This window comes from Chanos chanos, chromosome 11 (assembly GCF_902362185.1).
Source record: "Chanos chanos chromosome 11, fChaCha1.1, whole genome shotgun sequence".
NCBI lineage: Eukaryota > Metazoa > Chordata > Actinopteri > Gonorynchiformes > Chanidae > Chanos > Chanos chanos.
This window is the reverse complement of record NC_044505.1, coordinates 15,111,345-15,132,074: the sequence shown is the minus strand read 5'-3', so window position 1 is coordinate 15,132,074 and position 20,730 is coordinate 15,111,345. Positions and strand designations below refer to the sequence as shown.

The following is a 20,730-nucleotide window of genomic DNA, read 5'->3' as shown; positions in this document are numbered from 1 at the left end:
CGCTCTCTCTCTCTCTCTCACACACACACACACTAATATACAGAATACCATACAGAGGATGTAGGAAACTGACAAAAAGGTGTGGAAGTTTAGTCATGTTACAGAAATGGTCAATTGCCATGGACAACTAAACGGCCTAATTTATGTTGCACTTTGGTACAGGGTGAGATGACAGTGTGAAAATTCAGAAATTTGTTATTTCTATACATTGTTACAAGATAACTCAGAAAGAGGTGTGTGTTCATTAAATTAAACTGATTTTTAAATACTCTTAGCTAGTATTTTGGGGGAATAATTGAAGGGGAGGTTTCTTATGATTACATCACATGGTTACACTTTTTTGATGTTTAAATATTATTTTTTTTCTTCTTTATCCACGAATTGTTGATCTGCCAGATCACTACAAGTCATTTTAATGGACTTTCCCGCATCATAATGAGTTACTTATTATGCTATATTGTTACAAAAACATTGAGTGTCTATGGGTTAAGGGATACTGAATAAGGAAAATTGCATATTTAAGACAAATTGATTATCTTTGATGGGTTGTGGCAATTTGTGTGTGTGTATGTATTCTGATATTATTTGATATTATTTTGTACATGTTTCTTTTTAAATGCAGAGACAGCATTCCATTAAATATGTTTATATGGTCATAGTTTTTGTGTTATTATTTATTGTATAAGGAACACATAATCAGCTATACAATGAAACTATCTTCTGGCCCATGCAATGAATTGGTAATAAAGCAATTTGAATTGTTATAATTGCCAATTAAAAAGTTAAGGTTTTACTTTAGAATCTGGACTGATTTTATGTATTTATGTATGAATGTATGCATGTATGTGTGAGTGCGTATATATATATATATATATATATATATATATATAAAACAAAGTGGATTGATCCTATTGCTGTATTTAGAAACCTTGATCCATCAATACGTTATACAAAGTCGATGTCATTTGAAATATACTCAGGGTAACCACTAGATGGTAGTCAATGCCCTTTTACTTAAGGAGGGATTTTGTTATTAGAACATCTATCGCAACCACATTTTGAATGTTATGATACGTGTTGTAAAATTTCAGCCATTGTAAGTTTCCATTCCTGATTTCCTCACAAAATGTAAACTAAAATTATCAGTCAGTTCGCAAGACGCAGCGTGTGCGAGGACCTGTAGGAAAGAGGTGAGAGAGAGCGAGAAGAGCGTCTGAGGAGACATTTTGTGCGTCCAAAATGAGTTCGCTCAATGTTTGTGAGCACTAATTTCTACTTTTTTTTAACAATTCTCTAAATGGTATGTCTGACGAAGTTTTGAACGTTGTTCGCTGTGCTAAATCGCTTGAAAAACCTTAACACTGAGTTCACTTTACCAGGGCTACCATTTATATGCCCAAAATCTCTGGCACCATGGGATAAGAGGACACAACCTGATAGAGACGCCGTGACATCTCGCTAGACTACTGTTGGCTCAGTGCCGTACTGACAGGCTATGTGTGCGAAAACCTGGAGAGGAGGACTTTTATTTTTTCTCTAAATTGTATTTAGCTTTCACGGTCACACAGGAGTAGGGAAAAAACACTTTTCCAAAATAATTGCCAGGAATATTTTTATAAAAGGAAAAAAAATAGCAGTACGTGGAATGTCACCTCTCTGGAGGGGAGGAGCCAGAACTTGTGTAGGAGGTGGAGCAATACCAACTACATATAGTTGGGCTCACTTCTACGCACAGCCTTGGCTCTGGAACCAAACTCCTGGATGGGGGCTGGACTTTGTCCTTCTCTGGAGTTGCCTGGGGTGAGAGGCGACGGGCAGGTGTGGGGTTACTTGTTAGCCCCTGACTGAGCGCCGCTGTGTTGGAGTTTGTCCCGGTGAACGAAAGGGTCGCCTCACTGCACCTTCGGGTTGCAGGGGAGAAATCTCTGACTATTGTCATGGCATACGCGCCGAACGGCAGCTCAGAGTACCCAGCATTCCTAGATACACTGGAAAGTGTCCTAGTGAAGACACTATCCGGGGACTCTGTAGTTCTACTGGGAGACTGGAGAGATTGGAGAGATTTGGAGGGGAGTGATTGGGAGGAATGGCCTACCCAATCTGAACCCGAGTGGTGCTTTGTTGTTGGACTTCTGTGCGAGTCATGGATTGTCCATAACGAACACCATGTTCGAGCATAAGGCGGCTCATAAGTGTACCTGGTACCAGAGCTCCTTAGGCCAACGGTCGATGATCGACTTTGTAGTCATCTCATCAGACATGCGGCCGTATGTGCTGGACACTGGGGTGAAAAGAGGGGCAGAGCTGTCAACTGATCACCACCATGTGGTGAGTTGGATCAGATGGTGGGGGAGGCTGCCAGACAGACCTGGTAAACCCAAGTGCATCGTGAGGGTGAACTGGGAACAGCTGGCTGAGGACCCTGTCCGGAAGATCTTCAACTCACACCTGCGGAGGAGCTTCTCCCTGATCCCGAGGGAGGCTGGGGACATGGAGTCCAAATGGACCCTGTTCAGAGCCTCCATTGTTGAAGTGGCAGCTTTGAGCTGTGGCCAGACGGTCGCCGGTGCCTGTCGTGGCGGCAATCCAAGGACCTGGTGGTGGACGCCACTGGTGAGGGAAGCCGTCAGGCTGAAGAAGGAGGCCTTCCCGGCTTGGCTAGCATGGGGGACTCCCGAATTGGCTGAGAGGTACCGGCATGCCAAAAGGGCTGCAGCGACGGCTGTCATGGAAGCAAAAACTCGGGTATGGGAGGAGTTTGGGGAGGCCATGGAAAAGGACTTTCAGTTGGCCTCAAAAAGGTTGTAGCAAACTCTCAGGTGACTCAGGAGGGGCCGACAGGGCCTCGTCCAGGCTGTTCTCAGCAGGGATGGGGAGGTTCTGACCTAAACTGAGGAAGTGGTCGGATGATGGAAGAAACACTTTGAGGAGCTCGTAAACCCGACTGACACGCCCTCCACAGAGGAGGCAGGGCCAGAAGATTCAGGAGGGTCATCACCCATCTCTCTGGCAGAGGTCACTGAGCCAATTAGAAAACTCCGCAGTGGCAAGGCGCCAGGAGTGGATGAGATCCACCCTGAAATGCTGAAGGCTTTGGATGTTGTTGGACTGTCATGGCTGACACGTCGCTTCAATGTTGCGTGGGAGTCAGGGACAGTGCCTGTGGAGTGACAGACGGGGGTGGTGGTCCCCATTTTTAAAAAAGGGGACCAGAGAGTGTGCTCCAATTATCAGGGTATCACACTGCTCAGCCTCCCTGGGAAAGCCTACTCCAGGGTACTGGAAAGGAGAAGACTGCGGCTGATTGTCGAACCTCGGATCCAGGAGGAACAATGTGGAATCCATCCTGGCTGTGGAACAGCGGACCAGCTGTTCACCCTTGCGCAGATACTGGAGGGACCATGGGAGTTTGCCAATCCAGTCTACATGTGTTTTGTGGACCTGGAGAAGGCTTACGACCATGTTCCCCAGGGTGTCCTGTGGGGGGTATTGTGGGAGTATGGGGTGCCAGGTTCGCGGCTGCGAGCCATTCGGTCCCTGTATAACCGTAGTGAGAGCTGTGTCCGTATTCTCAGCACAAAGTCAAACTTATTCCCAGTGAGTGTTGGACTCCGTCAAGGCTGTACCTTGTCTCCAATCTTGTTCTTAACTTTCATGGACAGGATCTTAAGGTGCAGTCGGGGTGAGGAGGGTGTCCAGTACAGTGGCCTCAGGATTGCGTCTCTGCTTTTTGCAGATGATGTGCTTCTATTGGCCCCATCAAACTATGACCTCCAGCATGCATTGGGACGGTTTGCAGCCGAGTGTGAAGCAGTCGAGATGAGGATCAGCACCTCCAAGTCCAGGGCCATGGTCCTATGCCAGAAAAAGGTGGCTTGCCCCCTCCGAGCTGGGACTGAGTTTCTGCCTCAAGTGGAGGAGTTCAAGTATCTCGGGGTCTTGTTCACGAGTGAGGGTAAAATGGAGTGGGAGATCAAAAGGAGGATCGGGGCGGTGGCAGCAGTCATGCGGTCGTTGTACTGGACCGTCGTGGTGAAGAAGGAGCTGAGTCAGAAGGCAAGGCTCTCAATTTGACAGTCGATCTTTGTTCCAACCCTCACCTATGGTCACGAGCTCTGGGTAGTGACCGAAAGAATGAGATTGCGGATACAAGAGGCGGAAATGAGCTTCCTCCGCAGGGTGGCTGGGCACATCCTTAGGGATAGGGTGAGGAGCTCGGACACCCGGGAGGAGCTTGGAGCTCCTCCGCATTGAAAGGAGCCAGTTGAGGTGGTTCGGGCACCTAGTCAGGATGCCTCTTGGGCGCCTCCCTGTGGAGGTGTTCTGGGCACGACCAACTGGGAGGAGACCTCGGGGAAGACCCAGGACATGTTGGGAGAATTATATATCTCGACTGGCCTGGGAGCGCCTTGGGATCCCCCAGGAGGAGCTGGTGGATGTAGCTGGGGAAAGGGATGTCTGGGCCACCCTCCTCAGCCTGCTGCCACCGCGACCTAGTCCCAGAGAAGCGGCAGAAAATGATGTTGATGATGATGAGAAAACAGCAAGCACGTGCATGTGTTCATTTCTCATCATCACTTCCTCCACAAGGAGAAAGGCGAAACTTACAAAGTAGGTCATTTTTCTCTGTTTAACACGTTTTTTATAGTCATTACACCAATTGTATTGTTAAAAAATAAGTGTTTGTGAAAAAAATGATAATTATTTGCGAAATTATATGTCTTTTTGGTTGTAAAACGATATATTTTCGAAAATGTTGCCATTCATTAAGAATTCAACAGGTGCATCTTGTCGCAATATGTCTTGTTTGCTGTGAACGTATACTGTCTATGCAGACTCAGCTGAAGCAGTGGATCCGTGGAAATGTGTCCAGTTTTCCTCGTTCCATGTTTATATTCGACGAAATGGACAAGATGAACCCCAGGCTCATTGACGTGATTAAGCCCTTTCTAGTCCACTTTTCTCACGTTGATGGAGTTTCTTATCGCGAGGCTATTTTCATTTTTCTAAGGTATTCAGAATATTATAACCAAAAGCAGTTTGATTTCATGACGTCTAGTGTTATTTGTATCATTCGCGCACGTCTGTGTTCTCGCGTTGAGTATACTGTACATAGTTACATGTGATTTAGATGTGTTACCTTAATTTCTGCTATACGACTAACCTCTTGGGATTAAATGAGAGTAAGAAGTCCTTGTATCAGTTTGAGCCTGTTCATGCTTTTTGAGACTTACTTCATTGTCGGACAGTTGGCCAAGATACACTGTCATTTCCCCAGTCATTAATACACGTGGCAGCATCTTTTTTGTTTGGTTTTTTTTGCAATAGAAAAATACAAGGTTTATTTAAAATTCTATACAAAACCATATTCAGGTAACAAAGGCAAAAAAGTATTCTCTCCTTACACATTAACTCTCTCAACTTTCGTGTATAAACTGATTGTCTGATGCGGGGGATTCCAGGTGATGTCTGATTTCAAGACTCCCAACCACAACATTTCTCTTAAAGGGTGTGTGTCAGCTTGAATAAGATCACCTCACTTTTCAAATGATCTTTTCATTACTCGATACTCATAGTTTGGCAGATGAACCAGTGTTACATGTGTCAATATCCTTTCCCTCTATATAAAAGCAATCATGGCGGGAACGTCATAAACAAAGTTGTTCTTGACTCCTGGGGGGATGGTGAAGAGAGGGAACAGCTACAAATGAACAGTCGTGACATGGAAACGAACATCTTCAAAGACATCTGCTAAGAGCGGCACGCAAGCTTACAACGTATTCAAATTTTATTCGGCTCTTAACTGCCGTTAGAGCAAAAAAACATGGGTGAAATTTCTGGATCAGTTTTTCTTTTTAGGATCCAAATAAACAGTATGTGACTGAAAAGTAAGGCGGGCACAGATGACCCGGGAGGTCCCCTAGTCTGGTTCCCTGGAGCCCCAGGGGGCACTACCCGGCACTCCGTTGGTCCCCGAGCACCCACTCTTAAGCATGGGCACACTGCCTTCACAAAGCACTCGCTGACCTTTGACTCAGTCTCTGGAATTTTTCCAGATATGCTCAAGTCCCTCGCTCTACCAGGGGGTCAGAGGTCAGTTTGGTCTACTAGGCGGTTGGGCCTCTGTAACTCATGCTGGGTGTGGAGAAGATGGTTCCCGGGCTTAATAGTGGGTGCCTGGGGCCAAAGGGAGAGCTGGGTTCTGGCCCGGAGCTCCAGGGAGCGAGGCAGAGGCCCACGTTTCTCCCCCTTTGGATCAAGGTAAGTGGGCATGGATGGGCAGGAGGTTCCCAGGGCCTGGAGGTTTGTCCTGGAGTAATTAATAATACACTTTTATGTTTTTCTGGTATAGCATCCCCATGTGGCCAAATTTCATCAAACTTGCAGGGGATCCAGATATCAACATAGCAATGAGATGTACTAAGTTTGGCACCAATCCATGCATGCATTGCCTGATATGCTCGCTTCCTCTTTTAGAGGCTTCGCTATCGAAGTCCATTGGACAACAGCAGCCATACCGTTTGTCCTAGTACAAGTTTTTATACAAGTTTTGGTCAGGCTCCTCCGTAGATGATGTGCATGAATTTGGTGGTGATAGGATCAATGGTCTGGGACTAGTTTGCAAAAGTAGGGTCTATGAACAGTTCAAAATGGTGGAAAATGAAATATGGTGATTTTTGCAAAATTGAGTCCATTTCACTCAGCATGAGACAGGGATTAAGGGGAGTCTAAGATGATTGCTCTAGGCCAAACGGCTCAAAAGTTATAGGCAAAAATGTACTCTGAACTTTGGCCTGTTGGTGGTGCTAGAGCCAATGATGAAAACAACTGAAATTTGTTAAAAGCAAGATGGCCAACAAACTAAATGAGCGACAGCTAGGGTTAAAAAAATTCCAGTTAGGGTTCATTACTGTGATGATGTACAAGAGGTTTCGTTTAACTTCATTTAACTTGTAATATGATAACGATACCTGTATTGCACTGGGTGTGGTAAACTGTGTGCGTCTGCTGATAGCTGGTGGTGTCCTCACTGGCTATGTACTCCGATAAGCGAGAAGCTACGATCTCTGATTATGATTCAACAGTTTATTCCAGAATGGGACAAGTTTACAAGAGGTACTCAAGTTTGTGTGTGTGTGGTTTTCTGTAAATATAAGAAATATAACAGGGTAAATATTCATCAGTAACTGCAAACAGGGCAATGAAGCACTATAGTAGGTTATTAAATCACAGTTTCAACTTAAGATGGTGAAAACAGGACAGAGGAAGACATGTTTGGGCCAATTAACTGGCGCCATAACTACAATTACTTAGGCTGCCCTTCGTAAGGTCGGCAGTAAACAAATGCGCTACAAATAGGTGTAACGGACGTGCTCTGGCGATGATTTACAGCGTCAGCACACCCGGTTAATCTCTGCACTGTGTTCGCTGTGTAGTCGTTGAGGTAAGGGAAATAAAACACCAGACGCCTGGATTCTGGGTTTCTGTTTTTTTAATAATAGAAAACATCCGTTTCAGACCATACATCAATGGCAGAGTCTCCTAAGAGTGTTAACGCAAACTGAAGAATAAGCGTCGCGCCAAAAATAAATAGATAAATAAATGCCAGTTTCTTAAAGAGACAGTGTACCATATATGTGGTCATATCAAATGATCTAACGTCCAATATGATAAAAAAAATTTGAATACAATGTGTATACAGGCATAAGGATTTGGTGAAGTTTCATATACAAAAAGGGGATATCTACACACAAAAAAGGAATTCATATTTCATTCTGTTTACATAGGCAAGCATACGTCCAATAAAAATACACTTGTACTGATTATTATTATTACTATTAAGCGTCCTCCTTCGTGCACCAAGTTTCGTAACTGGACTACGAACATATGTAAACAATGGAACAGAACTTACATTTACATAACGAAGGAGAAATATTGACAAACTGTCTAATAAGTACAACTGTGAACATAAGTAAAACAAAGTGCTAGCATTTTATCACTCGAAGTGTATACACTTACACTTCAATGATGCACACACAGTCACACAACATCGAGTTCATATCAGCTCGACAGAGGAAATGAGCAACTCTGCTCATGTCGGGAACTGTCTACTAAATAAGGAGGCGTATGTGCGCGAGTCCATAAATGCATGGAGTGGCGTTATGTCACTAAGTCGCGCAGGGAGTTTTATACTCTTGTTAAATGTAATAATGGCCCTTCAGTTACTGCATTTAATATAAAATACCCCAAATTTCTGATTTGTAAAGAGGATTTGATTAACGGTTAAGTTAACAACAAGCATGATTGGCTGGAAAAACATCACGTGACAAGAGATGCATAAACACAGACGTTGGATCCGTTACTATCCTGATTGTGCCGGGAAATGACTTCGAATGACATAGCCTGGCGGCTAATTACAATTGCAAAGTGTCACAAAATGATCAAATTTTTGTACATTATGGGACTTTTGCCATTATTGTCCGTACATCCCACAGAGGCCAAACTGATCGAACAAATACGATAATTATGGTACATCTGTCAATGCTACTATGCCTTAATGCAGGGGTGGGCAAATCCGGTCCTGGAGGACCATGTTCCTGCTGTTTTTCTTGTAGACTAACTGAATACAAGCTGTGATTGGCTGAAGAGCATGCACACCCTTTTTCAAGGTGAAAATCAACACGTAAGTAAGAGGTGAAAACAAAAACCGGCAGGACACTGGCCCTCCAGGACCAGATTTGCCCATACCTGGTGGGTTTTGGCACTCCATACTGATTGAAAGTCATTTGATGGACCATTTTATCCCTTTCCTACCTCTGGAGTCCTGGCACGTTCGTCAGTGCGTTTTAGCCGAGATGGCTGCGCTTAACATCATAGCCAGTGACGATCTGGTGGACAGAGTGTCCAGGGACTTGCCTTATTTTCCCCCAGAGGAGAGAATCTGTTCTGTCAAGGCTTGTGTCAAGTCTGACAAAAACTGTTACTGCACGTTTAAAAGTCTAACACACATGTGCATTCTCACACATGCGCACAGGCACCCCCCCTACACACACACACAAATATATACAGATTACCACAAAGGCAATGTAGATAACTGACAAACATGTGTGGAGGTTACTGTTGTCATGTAGTCGTGACACAGAAAGAAGTGTATCTTCATTCAATTCAAAAGATGTTTTAATACTTTCAGATATAATTGAAGCACTCTATTATGATTACCTTAGTTACATTTTTTGGTGTTTGAATATGGTTTTTTTTTTTCTTTAGTCATGAATTTCTTATTTGCTAGATCAAAGCAAGTTTAAAGGACTTTTCTGGGTCACAATGAGATACTTATGTCATTTTGTATACAAAAACATTAAGCGTGTGTAAGCAGTAAAGGATACTGAATTAGTAAAACTGAATTTTTAAAACAAATAGATGATCTTTGATGTGTTGTGATAAATTGTGTGTGTATATGTTTTAATTTAATATTAATTTAATCATGTGTGCACAAAATGCAAAACAGCATTGCAGTAAATATGTATATATGGTCTTAGTTTTATGTGTTGTTATTTTTTGTATAAGAAACACAATCAGCTATACAGATACATGAAGCTATCTTCCAGTTAATGCAATGAGTTGGTATAAAGCAATTTGAATTGATATAATTGCCAATTTAAAAGTTGAGGAATTACTTAAAAATCCGGAATGATTTACAGACATTCAGATACCTGTAAAATCTTTGGTGTTTGGCCCACTGAGTATGGTCTATAATCTGAATCTGAATGAGCAGGGGTATTTTTAACTAAATTTTTTTATTTAACATCTCCTCAGTAATAAAAGTTGAGAATTATTATTTCTAAATCTGTGATCAGTGTTGTGTGCATTCAGTCTTGTGTCAAGTCTATTTTGATTTACCACAAGCACCACAATGCACACGTCTAGCACCTGGTGAGACAGAGGAGGAGCTGGGCCCAGAGGCACCCCGCAGATGCCAGAGCCTCCACGTGGTGCAAACAGTCCCTTCGGTCAGGCAGTCCAAGAGGAGAAGAATCAGGTGGCCCCAGGCCTACAAAACAGCAGAGAAGTTTGATGAGGAGGCAGATAAGCAACAGCCAAAGGGGATGTGGAGAGGAGGCTGCGGACGATGACGACTATCATCGTGAGCGTGGTGGCTGAGAGGTTTGGCATGGAGGAGGAAAGGGAGTGAAGCTACAATCCGCAATATCAGGAAAGGACTGATAGCCTTGAAGAAGCAGCACAAGGTAACTAGTGAAGAAGCGCGGGCACCGTTGGCAGAGCTTTGACTCATGCTCAGGAGGAGGCTCCTAACCCTGCATAGAGCTGAGAAACACAGGAGGCGGGTGGAGGGAGAGGGCTAGGAAGCGGACCGTCTTCAGTAACAACCCTTTTGGATTCACCGGGCCGCTCTTCGGGCAGAGATGCAATGGACGCCTGGCCTTTTGAAGGAGGAAGTCGAGCAACACCCTCACAACACCTTTAGCCCAGCGCTGAAGATAAAATTTTCTTCAGCATTGTAGCAAAGCGACTGGCTGATTTCTTAATCAAGAATGGGCACATAGATACTTCAGTGCAGAGTGGTCACACAGCTCCTTAGAGATGCTATGGAGAACAGTGATGATCTGCTGGTGCTGTGGTTAGACCTGGCCAATGCTTAAGGCTCAATACCCCACAAGCTGGTGCTGGAGACACTGGAGAGGCACCATGTTCCAGCCTCAGTAAGAGACCTCATCCTGGGTTACAACAATGACTTCAGCCTGAGAGTCGCAGCAGGGTCAGTTACATCTGAGTGGCACAGATTGGAGGTGGGAGTCATCACAGGCTGCACCACCTCAGTTATCCTGTTTGCTCTGGCAATGAACATGTTGGTGAAATCTGCTGAACCAGAGTGCAGAGGGCCCCAAGCCCAAGAACAGGATCTGCCAACCACCAATCCATGCCTTCATGGACAACTTAACAGTGACCACTGAGTCAGTGCCAGGAGGCAGATGGATCCTGAAGGAGCTGGAAAGGCTGATGAGATGGGCCAGGATGTCATTCAAGCCAGTGAAATCAAGATCTTTGGTTCTGAAAAAAGGCAGAGTAGTGGATAAGTTCCATTTCTTCATCTCAGAAACACCAATCTCTACCATCTCTGAGAAGCCTGGAGAAGATCTTTGACAGAAGCCTCCGGGATACAGGATCCATTAAGAACACCTGCAAGGAGCTGGAGGGGTGGCTGAAAGATGTTGACAAGACGGACCTTCCAGGAAAATTCAAGGCATGGATTTACCAGCACGGGATTTTGGCAAGGATCCTGTGGCCTCTGCTCCTCTATGAGTTCCCGATCTCCACCATCTCAGACCTGGAAAGGAGAGTTAGCCGCTACCTGAGGAATTAGCTAGGTCTACCGAGAAGCTTGAGCAGCAACGCCCCCTATGGAAGCAACTGCAAATTGAGGCTCCCCCTGAAATCCATTGAGGAGGAGTTCAAGTTCTTGCGTGCAAGGGAGGTGCTGCAGATCTGAAAATTCAGAGTCACAACTATGCAATGGAGTCCTGGTGGGAGCAGTGGCCAGAGGAAGGACTGGGCTAGGAACTGTCGCAACCCCCCGTTATAACAAGGCTCGGAGAAAGGAGCGTAGGGAACTAGTCCAGAATGAGGTGAGAGCAGCTGTTGAGGAGGAGATGTCCAGCAGAGCAGTGGGAATGAGACAGTAGGACGCCTGGACTAGATGGGAGCAAGCTGTGGAGAGGAAGATCTCATGGACTGACCTCTGGCGGGCAGAGCCGCACCGCTTCAGGTTCTTGGTCCAGGCTGTCTACGATGTCTTTCCCAGCCTGTCCAACCTGCACTGCTGGGGCTTGGCTGATACAGCAGCGTGCTCCCTTTGAACACATCTTGAGCTGCGCTGGGAGAAGGATGATATCTCTGGCGGCACGACCAGGTGCTTAAGACAATCGCAGGAAGTATCTGTAGTGCTATCACCAGCTGCCAGAGGTCAAAGCCCATGAAGCAGACCATCAGCTTCATCAGAGCTAGAAAGAAGTCAATAAAAACACCGAAAGCAAAATCAAGGCTACTCAACACTGCGCAGCACTGGCAGCTGACAGTGGACTTGGGCAGGCAACTCAAGTTTCCTCAGAATGTCGCCAAGGCCTCCCTTAGACCTGACATTGTTCTGGTGTCAGAGACAACAAAGAATGTTGTCATGCTGGAGCTTACCATGCCGTGGGAAGACTGCATGGAGGAGGCCTTCGAGTGGAAAAGGGAGAAGTACAAGGGCCTAGTCAGCAACTGCCACAGACAAGGCAGGAAGGCAAGGTGCTTGCCTGTGGAGGTAGGGTGCAGAGGCTTTGCAGGACAGTCCCTCTGTAGGGCTTACACTACACTCACCATCACAGGCGAGAGGAGGAGGGCCATCTAAAACAGCACAGAGGCTGCAGAGAAAGCCTCCAGGTTGCTCTGAATCAAGAGAGCAGATCTGTGGCAGAGTGCCGCTAAGGCACAAGCTGAGGCTTGATCAACCCCAGCTAGGTCAGCTGAGTGAGGATGTCTGATGTTCATAAGACTCGAAACACCCACTTACCTCAGTAAACATCACTGATGATGTGCCCCGGCTTTGCATCAGAAGCTGTTTCATCACGAATGAAGAAAACGCACACACTCTCACACATACACACACACACTCTCACACATACACACACACACCAGTTCTCTTGAAAGACTCTTGAAAGAGTTCTATGAAGTACTAAATCTGTGATTAATATGTGAATTCTGGGTTTCAGAGCACGTTTGTGAGTTTTTATTCGGGAGTATGGAGTCACAGAAATATGGTGATCAAAACACACTCAGGTTCCAAACAGTGGATCCCAGTTCTTAGATGCTCTTTGCACACACACACACACACACACACACACACACACACACACACACAGCAACAGAGAGAGGGAAAGAGAGACAGACAGAGAAAGAGGAAACAAGGTAAATCTTTGTTAAGTTTAATTTAATTTGTTATATGTATAAAATATGTATTACTTCAACAAAATATACACTTGCCAATACAAATCTTTATTCAAAGGTATTTATAATTACTGCTCTTGACAGGTTTGTACTCACATTGATTCATACTTAATGCTCGCCTACATTGCTGTATTCTTATTTTCTCCACCAGGGGGGAGTGTGGTGTATTATACACTTTGCATAAGGTATGTGCGTGCATGCGTGTATGTGCGTGTGTGTGTATGTCTGTGTGTGTATATAGCGTGTGTGTATGTATAGTGTGTGGGAACCTGTCCCCATGGTCCCGTGTACCACTCTAAGTGCTGTGTGCAGGGCCCCAGATCACGCATGGTCTCCCCCTCAGGTTTGTCTTCATTAAGCTGTTTCTGCTCATATTAACAACTTTTCCCGTCAAAAGTAAAGGTTTGCAGTAAAGGTGCGCGTATAATCCAAACACATCTCATTTTCATTCCTCCTAAAGTCACATGTTTCGCTCTTTGGTAGGCAAGTGCACTTCAAGAAAACGAAACTTTATCTAAGCAGGGCAACGTATAGGTTCCTTCCCCATTGGTTTCCAATAAGGAAACAGCCGACATGAAAGCGGCGATATATTTTGTGTGTCTGTGTGTTTTTTCCAACATAATTGTTGTGTCTGCCATACTGGACGTTATTGTCGGTGCTGTCGCGCATTTTACAGACCGTCTTTTCCAAAAGGATGATTTACTGGAACCTTTTGATTATGAACGTGGGCCAACTTCTGAATTATTTATCAATAACGCCCTCGCACAGCAACAGTTTTCAATGAATGAAAAACAGACAGTGCTTTATTATACTTTATCTGCGTACTTTATTTGGTGTGTAATCCTATTTCAGGTTTGAAGACGGATCTAAAGGATTCACTGTACGGTCAGCACATTGCCTCTGAAGTTGTTTTGAAGGCTGTATCTGGATTCATGACAGACAAACATCCATCGAAACCACTGGTCCTATCCTTTCACGGTGGCACGGGAGTGGGGAAAAACCACGTTTCCAACATAATTGCCAGAAGTATTTATAAAAAAGGAGAAACCAGCAAGCACGTACATGTGTTCATTTCTGAACATCACTTCCCCCACAAGGAGCAAGTCGGAACTTACAAAGTAGGTTTTACGTTTTGTCCATTTTTACACGTCTTTTATAGTCATTACACCAATCGTTTTGTTTAAAAATAAGTGTTTAACAAAACAACGGTAATTATTTGCGAAATTGCATGTCGTTTGGGTCGTAAAACGATATTCTTTCGTAAACGTTGCTATCCATTAACAACTGAACAAGTGTAGCTGTCGTGCCACTTCTCGCTGTATGTATCTTTTGCTGTGAATGAATACTTTCTATGCAGTTTCAGCTACAGCAGTGGATCCGTGGAAATGTGTCCAGTTTTCCTCATTCCATGTTTATATTTGACGAAATGGACAAGATGAACCCCGGGCTCATTGACGCGATTAAGCCCTTTCTAGACCACTATCCTCACGTTGATGGAGTTTCTTACCGCAAGGCTATTTTCATTTTTCTCAGGTATTAAGAATATTGTAACCCAAAACATTTACCTTGATTTCATGACGCCGAATGTTACTTGTATCATGCGCGCACTTATGTCTGTATTCTCTAGTTGAGCATACAACGTTCGTGTAATTTAGAAGTGTTACCTTAATTTCTGCTGAACGAATAACTTCTTGAAATTAAATGAGAGCAAAAAGTCCTAAACTTGTACCGGTTTGAGCCTGTTCGTGCTTTTTGAGAATGACTTCGTGGTGAGGCAGTTGCACGAGATGAGCTGTCATTTCCCAAGTCATTAGTACTCGTGTCAATATCATTTCTCTCTATATAAAAGCAATGATGGCGCGAGCGTCATTAACCAGATTGCTTTTGACTCTTGGATGGATGGTGAGGAGAGGGAAAACCTACAAATGAACAGTCGTGGCATGGAAACGAATATCTTCAGAGACGTCTTCAATGCTAAGAACAGTACGCATGATTACAACTTTTTAAAATTTTGTTTGCCTCTTTATTGCCGTTAGAGAAAAAAAAGGTGAAATTTTCCTGTATAAACTTTTCTTTTTAGGATATAAATCAATAATATATGTGACTGAAAAGTAATATTTAAAAAAAATTGGTATGTATGTATTTATGTGCATATACCTTTGTGTGTGTGTGTGTGTGTGTGTGCGCGCGCGCAATGCCCTCACAGGTGGATTTTGGCACTCTACATTGATTGACGCTCATCTGATTGACCATTTTATCCCTTTCCTACCTCTTGAGTACCGGCACGTTCGTCACTGCGTTATAGACCAGATGGCTGCGCTTAACATCACAGCCAAAGACGGTCTGGCGGACAGAGTGGCCCAGGAACTGCTTTATTTTCCTACACAGGAGAAAATCTTTTCTGTCAAGGGCTGCAAATCAGTCAGACAAAAACTGTTACTGCACGTTTAAAAGTGTTACGCAGGTAACACACATGCGCGCGCGCGCACACACACTAATTAATATACAGATTACCATAGGGATAATGTAGATGTCATGTAGTCATGACACAGAAAGAAGTGTATCTTTATTTAATTGAAATATGTTTTAATACTTTCGGATGGTATTTTTGGGGAATAATTGAAGGGCTCTATTATGATTACCTTACATTTTTTGATGTTTGAATGTTTTTTTCTTTAGTCATGAATAACCTATCTGCTAGATCAGTACAAGTCATATTAAAGGATTATGGGAGATAGTGAACATGTGTTGGGGCCTTTCCTGGGTGACAGTTATCATGTCATTTTGTTACAAAAACATTAAAAGTGTGTAAGAATTAAAGGACACTGAATTATTAAAACAGAATATTTAAAACAAATGATCATTGCTTTGCTGTGGTAAACTGTGTACTTGTTTTGTTATTATTTAATATTATTTTGCACATGTATGCACAAAATGCAATAACAGCATTACAATAAATACGTTTATATGGTCATAATTTTATGTGTTGTTATTTATTGTATAAGCAACACATAATCAGCTATACAAATACATGAAACTATCTTCCAGTTCGTGCAATGAATTGGTAATAAAGCAATTTGAATTGTTATAATTGCCAATTAAAAAGTTACATTTCTATTTAAGAATCCAGACTGATTTACAGACATTCCGATACCCGTAAAGGCTTTTTTTTTTGTTAAACAAAGTAGACTGATGCTATTGCTGTTTTTAGAAACCTCGATCCTTAGATTAGTTACAAAGTCGATGTCATTTGAAATATACTCAGGGTGACCACTAGATGGCAGTAAATAGCGTTTTCCTAAGGAAGAATTTTGTTATTAACACATGTATCGCAGCCGTATTTTGAATGTCCTGTGATGTGCTGTAAAATGTCGGCTGTAGTAAGTTTTCATCCCTAATTCACTTACAAAATGTAAGCTAAAATCTAACGGTCTCAAACACATTTTTATTTCCTGATTTTCTTTTCAGGGACACCATAAAGTATTGTGCACATGCTACGCTGTACAGTAAGTATTTAAAATGTGAGGCTGAATGAACGAGATTCTACTTAATGGAACAGCAGTCAGGACTTTACTCCAGCTTAAGGCATGGTTATTGAGAAATAAGAAAAAAGAATATTTTTGAAATATTCTTGTGAAGGGATTTTAAATAACCTCTCGGAAGCACACACTGATAGTAGGCTTAATGTGACGGGTTTAACTGATTCTAGTTAAGAAACAGAAAACTCTACCAGGACTTTCCGGGTACACACCAAAAATTTCTGACATCACGGGATTACAAGACACGACCTGACGGAGATGTCATGACATTTCGCTAGACGAATATACGTGGATTCTGGGCCCCAGAGCACTTTTGTGAGTTTGTATTCAGGAGTATGGAGGCATAGAAATATGGTGATCAAAACACACTCGGGCTCCAAACAGTGGAATCCCAATTCTTACATGCTCTTTGCTTAGAGTGTCCAGTACAACAACCTTTTTAACAGCAGAATGTAATGAGCAGTAGAGTAGTCATGTGACAAGGGCAGGAAAAACAAAACCACCTGACCAATCAGAGTTTGAGATGAAAGAGAATGTGGTAGGACAAGAAAATGTTTCATGTTCTCATGACGAGAATGTAAAATGCAATATACACCCAAAGAGACAGAATTCATTTTTTAAAAAGCATTAAAGGTGGAGAAAATGATCATTGTTTTAAATGTTGCTTTTTTAAGCAGATCTAAAAACATGTGACATTCTCCATTCACAAAAATACTGTGAAGTCAAACTCTTTTTAAGTAACAGGATTCTTCTCGGGCAGAGGTTAGCAATACCACCCTCGTTTTTCTGATTTATTAAAGAACGTCATAACATGTCGTCAGCCCTCAAAACCCTCACATTTCCAGCTGCTGCACACTTGGTTAATCAGGGGATACTGTTAACTGTTTCTTTTCAAGTACAAAATGAACAAATAAGGATGTAATGTATCTGTATATATACTGATATTCAGTGAATATTTTGGAAGCATGTTGAAGTGAACATTTTTCCCAATTTTGTTTCCATTTGTAAGCCACAACTGGTGTTGACTAGAGAATCTCTTGACGCTTGTTTGTGGCAAAAATGAGGTCCAACGGAATTTCCAAAATTAAGATCTGGTTTATTACATGCTTGAAATGTTACAGGTCATTTAACCAGTAAAATAAAATAAAATTGAAGTAGATATAAGAAAAATAGAAAATACTAGGGCAAAGGAAAAAATAAGCCAACAACTACAAGGTCAGAAGCTGTGTCAGCCACACCCTCTGCCTCCTCCTTTTCCTATTTAAAGACCTTTTGACCTGTAGAGGGCACATACTCACAGAACAGAAATACAAAAGAGTTTATTCATTTAAGCATTATAATAAATGATCAAATAAATGGCTCCTACACATGTAAAATTGATGCAGAACTCTGTGTTGTTTTGTTTTGGTTTGTTTTGTCTCTGACAGGCCCCTCTATGAGTTACTGGTTCTCTTAAATAAGGTTTAATTGTTACTCTCTCCACTGCAACAAAATGCTGTAAGAAAACAGTTAAATTCTGACAGTAACATACAGTTTCCCGTTAAATCGGTGCCATACTGTAGAAAGCAATGCCTTCTGGGCAGTATTTATGGGCAGCTTGCTGTTTCCCATAAGATACAGCAATATACTGTGAATAGCGTTGCATTCTGTGGGTGATGTTAAAAACAGCTACAGAGAGTTCCTGTGAGCACAGAACACAGCCGTATTTCTGGAGGAGACAAGCTGAACACAAGGATGTGAAGCCAACTTTGGACTTTCTCTTTGAGGATTATCCATCTGAATCCTGCACTTTGTGAGCAAATCATGGTAGGTTGAGATACATTTTATCTGTCTGGAGATGTGTGCTTACTATCATCATCTTTAAACAAACTCTGACTGATCAGTAACATAACTAAGCTACACTCAAGAAACTCAATAAAGTTGTGTTTGAATGTATTGTGTTTATGTTCGTTCCATGATTCGTTCTCGCTCACTCATTATCTAAGTCGCTTATCCTAATTAGGGTCAGGGAGGGTTACCCACCATCACAGGGCAGACTCACAGACAAATAAACTCACACACACGTTCCTACCCAGGGGCAATTTAGTGTCACCAGTTCGCCTAACCTGCATGTCTTTGGAATGTGGAAGAAAACCGGAGCTCCCGGAGAAAACCCACCCTGGCCGCCCAGCCGGGAATTGAACCCAGAGCCTTCTTGCTGTGAGGTGAGGTGACAACACTACCCACTGTGCCACCACATGTTGATTAATAATTGTGATAGTTTTAGCGGTAACTGCACACCGTGAATGTAATTGTCTTAAAAAAATATAGAATTGTCAAAAAAAAAATGGGGCGTGCTATGAACTGTGGACTGTTGTAAGCTAGTGATTGTATGATTAATTGTTTAAATGAGCTTCAGAAATTATAGGTGACTTTCAAAGAGAAAATTATGATGCATTTGTTCTTCTAACTGAACAAAATTATATGGCTTCTCTAATATGATGTATAGTATTTACAATGAGTTAATTTAATTTGGTAATTTACTGCGCTACCTGCTTGGAGTACGCACCTGGTTTTCGCTGTTGCTACATAATAAGGACACATCAGTTCCATGTGATTTGTCTAGGTGGGAGTATGTTCTGTGGTTAAATTGTGTTCATCTAACAAATTATTTTTTTGAGTGGAGTTTGCAGCACTCTCATGCAGTCCTCTTAACTTGCTATGATGTGACTGGAGAGTACAACAGTAACGTTAACTTTTTTATTATTATTTTGTAGGTAAGGCTGATTTCACTGATACTCGCAGTGGTAAGATGTATCATTCTCCCCAGTTTATTAAAAAGTTGATTAGTATTATAAGTGTTAATGCATAACTGCCATGTTCTGTTATGTATACCTGAAATTTCTAACTGAAATGGAAAAACCAGTTTGTTTGTATCAACAAATTAAGTATTGTTGATACAAACAGTTGGTGCTGCTTGTTTAAAATAAATGTCTGGTCACATAATTGATCTCCTCTTTTCCATAGAATGTTTTTATTGCTGCATTTTGGTTAACTAAATCGTTCAGTATGTATACAGTAAAGGCAGTGATTAATTCGTTGTAATTGGCTGTCATCAATACTGCCAGATATGCTCTGTTTACAAAAATGACTACATGGTACTGTATTTGGGACAATAGTGAAATTCCATTGTTGATGTAAAAAAGCAATGTTGTACTGGCTACCCTGCTTCCACTAGTATTCTGTAAATTCAGTAAAATACAGCACTATACTGTATTTCAGTGTATGGTATTGTAACAGTAATAAACTGTACATTAAGTTTACAGTAAGCGAACTGTAGAAAAAATGGTAATGTGCTGGCAACCCTGCTGCCAGTACTCTGCTGTTGAATCAAGAAAATACTGTACTGTAATTCAGTACATTGGTGTGATTACAGTAACATACTGTAAAGTAGATTACAGTAGGAGAACTGTAAAATTAACATTACACTACTGGCAACCTGCTGCCAGTACTTTACTGTTAATCTACATGACAACCTTTGACAGTGTGGGCTCAGTAAAGGAATCCTGTAACTGTGTTAGTTCTTTACTGTCTGTTATAGAGTAATCTCAGTCAGTTAATGAAAACAGAAGACCTGATGATGTCAGAAACTGGTCTCGTCCCAACATTCAGAAACGTGCTTTTCCAGTGCAACCTGTTCTGTTGTACAGAGCCTTCAGTGATTAGAATGAAGTAGCTCATTATTCCAACATGTTTGTTTTTCTTTTGTCAGAGAAAAGAGCAAAAGGAATAGTGTCTTAAAGTTTGAGGGCTTTTATTAGTAATAAATATTTGATATGCTTGTAAGACTGAGTCTTAAAAGATAGGTATTTCAAATTTCAGATGGTTCTTTTGCACGAGTGTGTGTGTGTGTGAGGGAGGAGGGTGTTAACTTCAGGGGGTGGTGTGATCTGTTTTGATCACAGGGGAAAAAAAAGTATACATATAATGACAAAACAGTATTTGACGCTGAATATGAAAACACAGTCACAGAGAGAGAGAGTGACAGAAGAACCCTGTGATGTCATATCCTGGGAAGAGGCGAGGGTTTCCTGTCCAGATCACCTGAGTCCAGGACGTGTGTCTTTTGCGTGTGACACGAGCAAATGACGCACAGCACGCAGTCTGATAGTACTGGTACACACACAGCCGAGCCTGTACTACCACC

General features: G+C 42.4%; 2 protein-coding genes and 1 pseudogene across 2 annotated transcripts; all 3 read left to right on the top strand.

The window, feature by feature from the left end:
• Positions 1 to 1,546: 1,546 nt before the first annotated feature.
• LOC115823702 (torsin-1A-like) lies at positions 1,547 to 10,133 on the top strand (the record flags this gene model as incomplete). The annotated part of the gene is made up of 6 exons (XM_030787732.1): positions 1,547 to 1,630; positions 4,543 to 4,611; positions 4,836 to 5,011; positions 5,632 to 5,750; positions 8,737 to 8,979; positions 9,874 to 10,133. Coding segments are annotated over 6 exons (951 nt in total), but the record flags the coding sequence as incomplete, so codon positions are not given.
• LOC115823701 (uncharacterized) lies at positions 10,130 to 12,542 on the top strand (annotated as a pseudogene).
• A 1,036-nt stretch (positions 12,543 to 13,578) lies between these two features.
• On the top strand, positions 13,579 to 15,456 carry LOC115823700 (torsin-1A-like). The gene is made up of 5 exons (XM_030787731.1): positions 13,579 to 13,729; positions 13,858 to 14,123; positions 14,363 to 14,538; positions 14,855 to 14,988; positions 15,212 to 15,456. The coding sequence occupies exons 1-5, from the start codon at positions 13,579 to 13,581 to the stop codon at positions 15,454 to 15,456; spliced, it is 972 nt and encodes a 323-aa protein (XP_030643591.1).
• Positions 15,457 to 20,730: the final 5,274 nt, after the last annotated feature.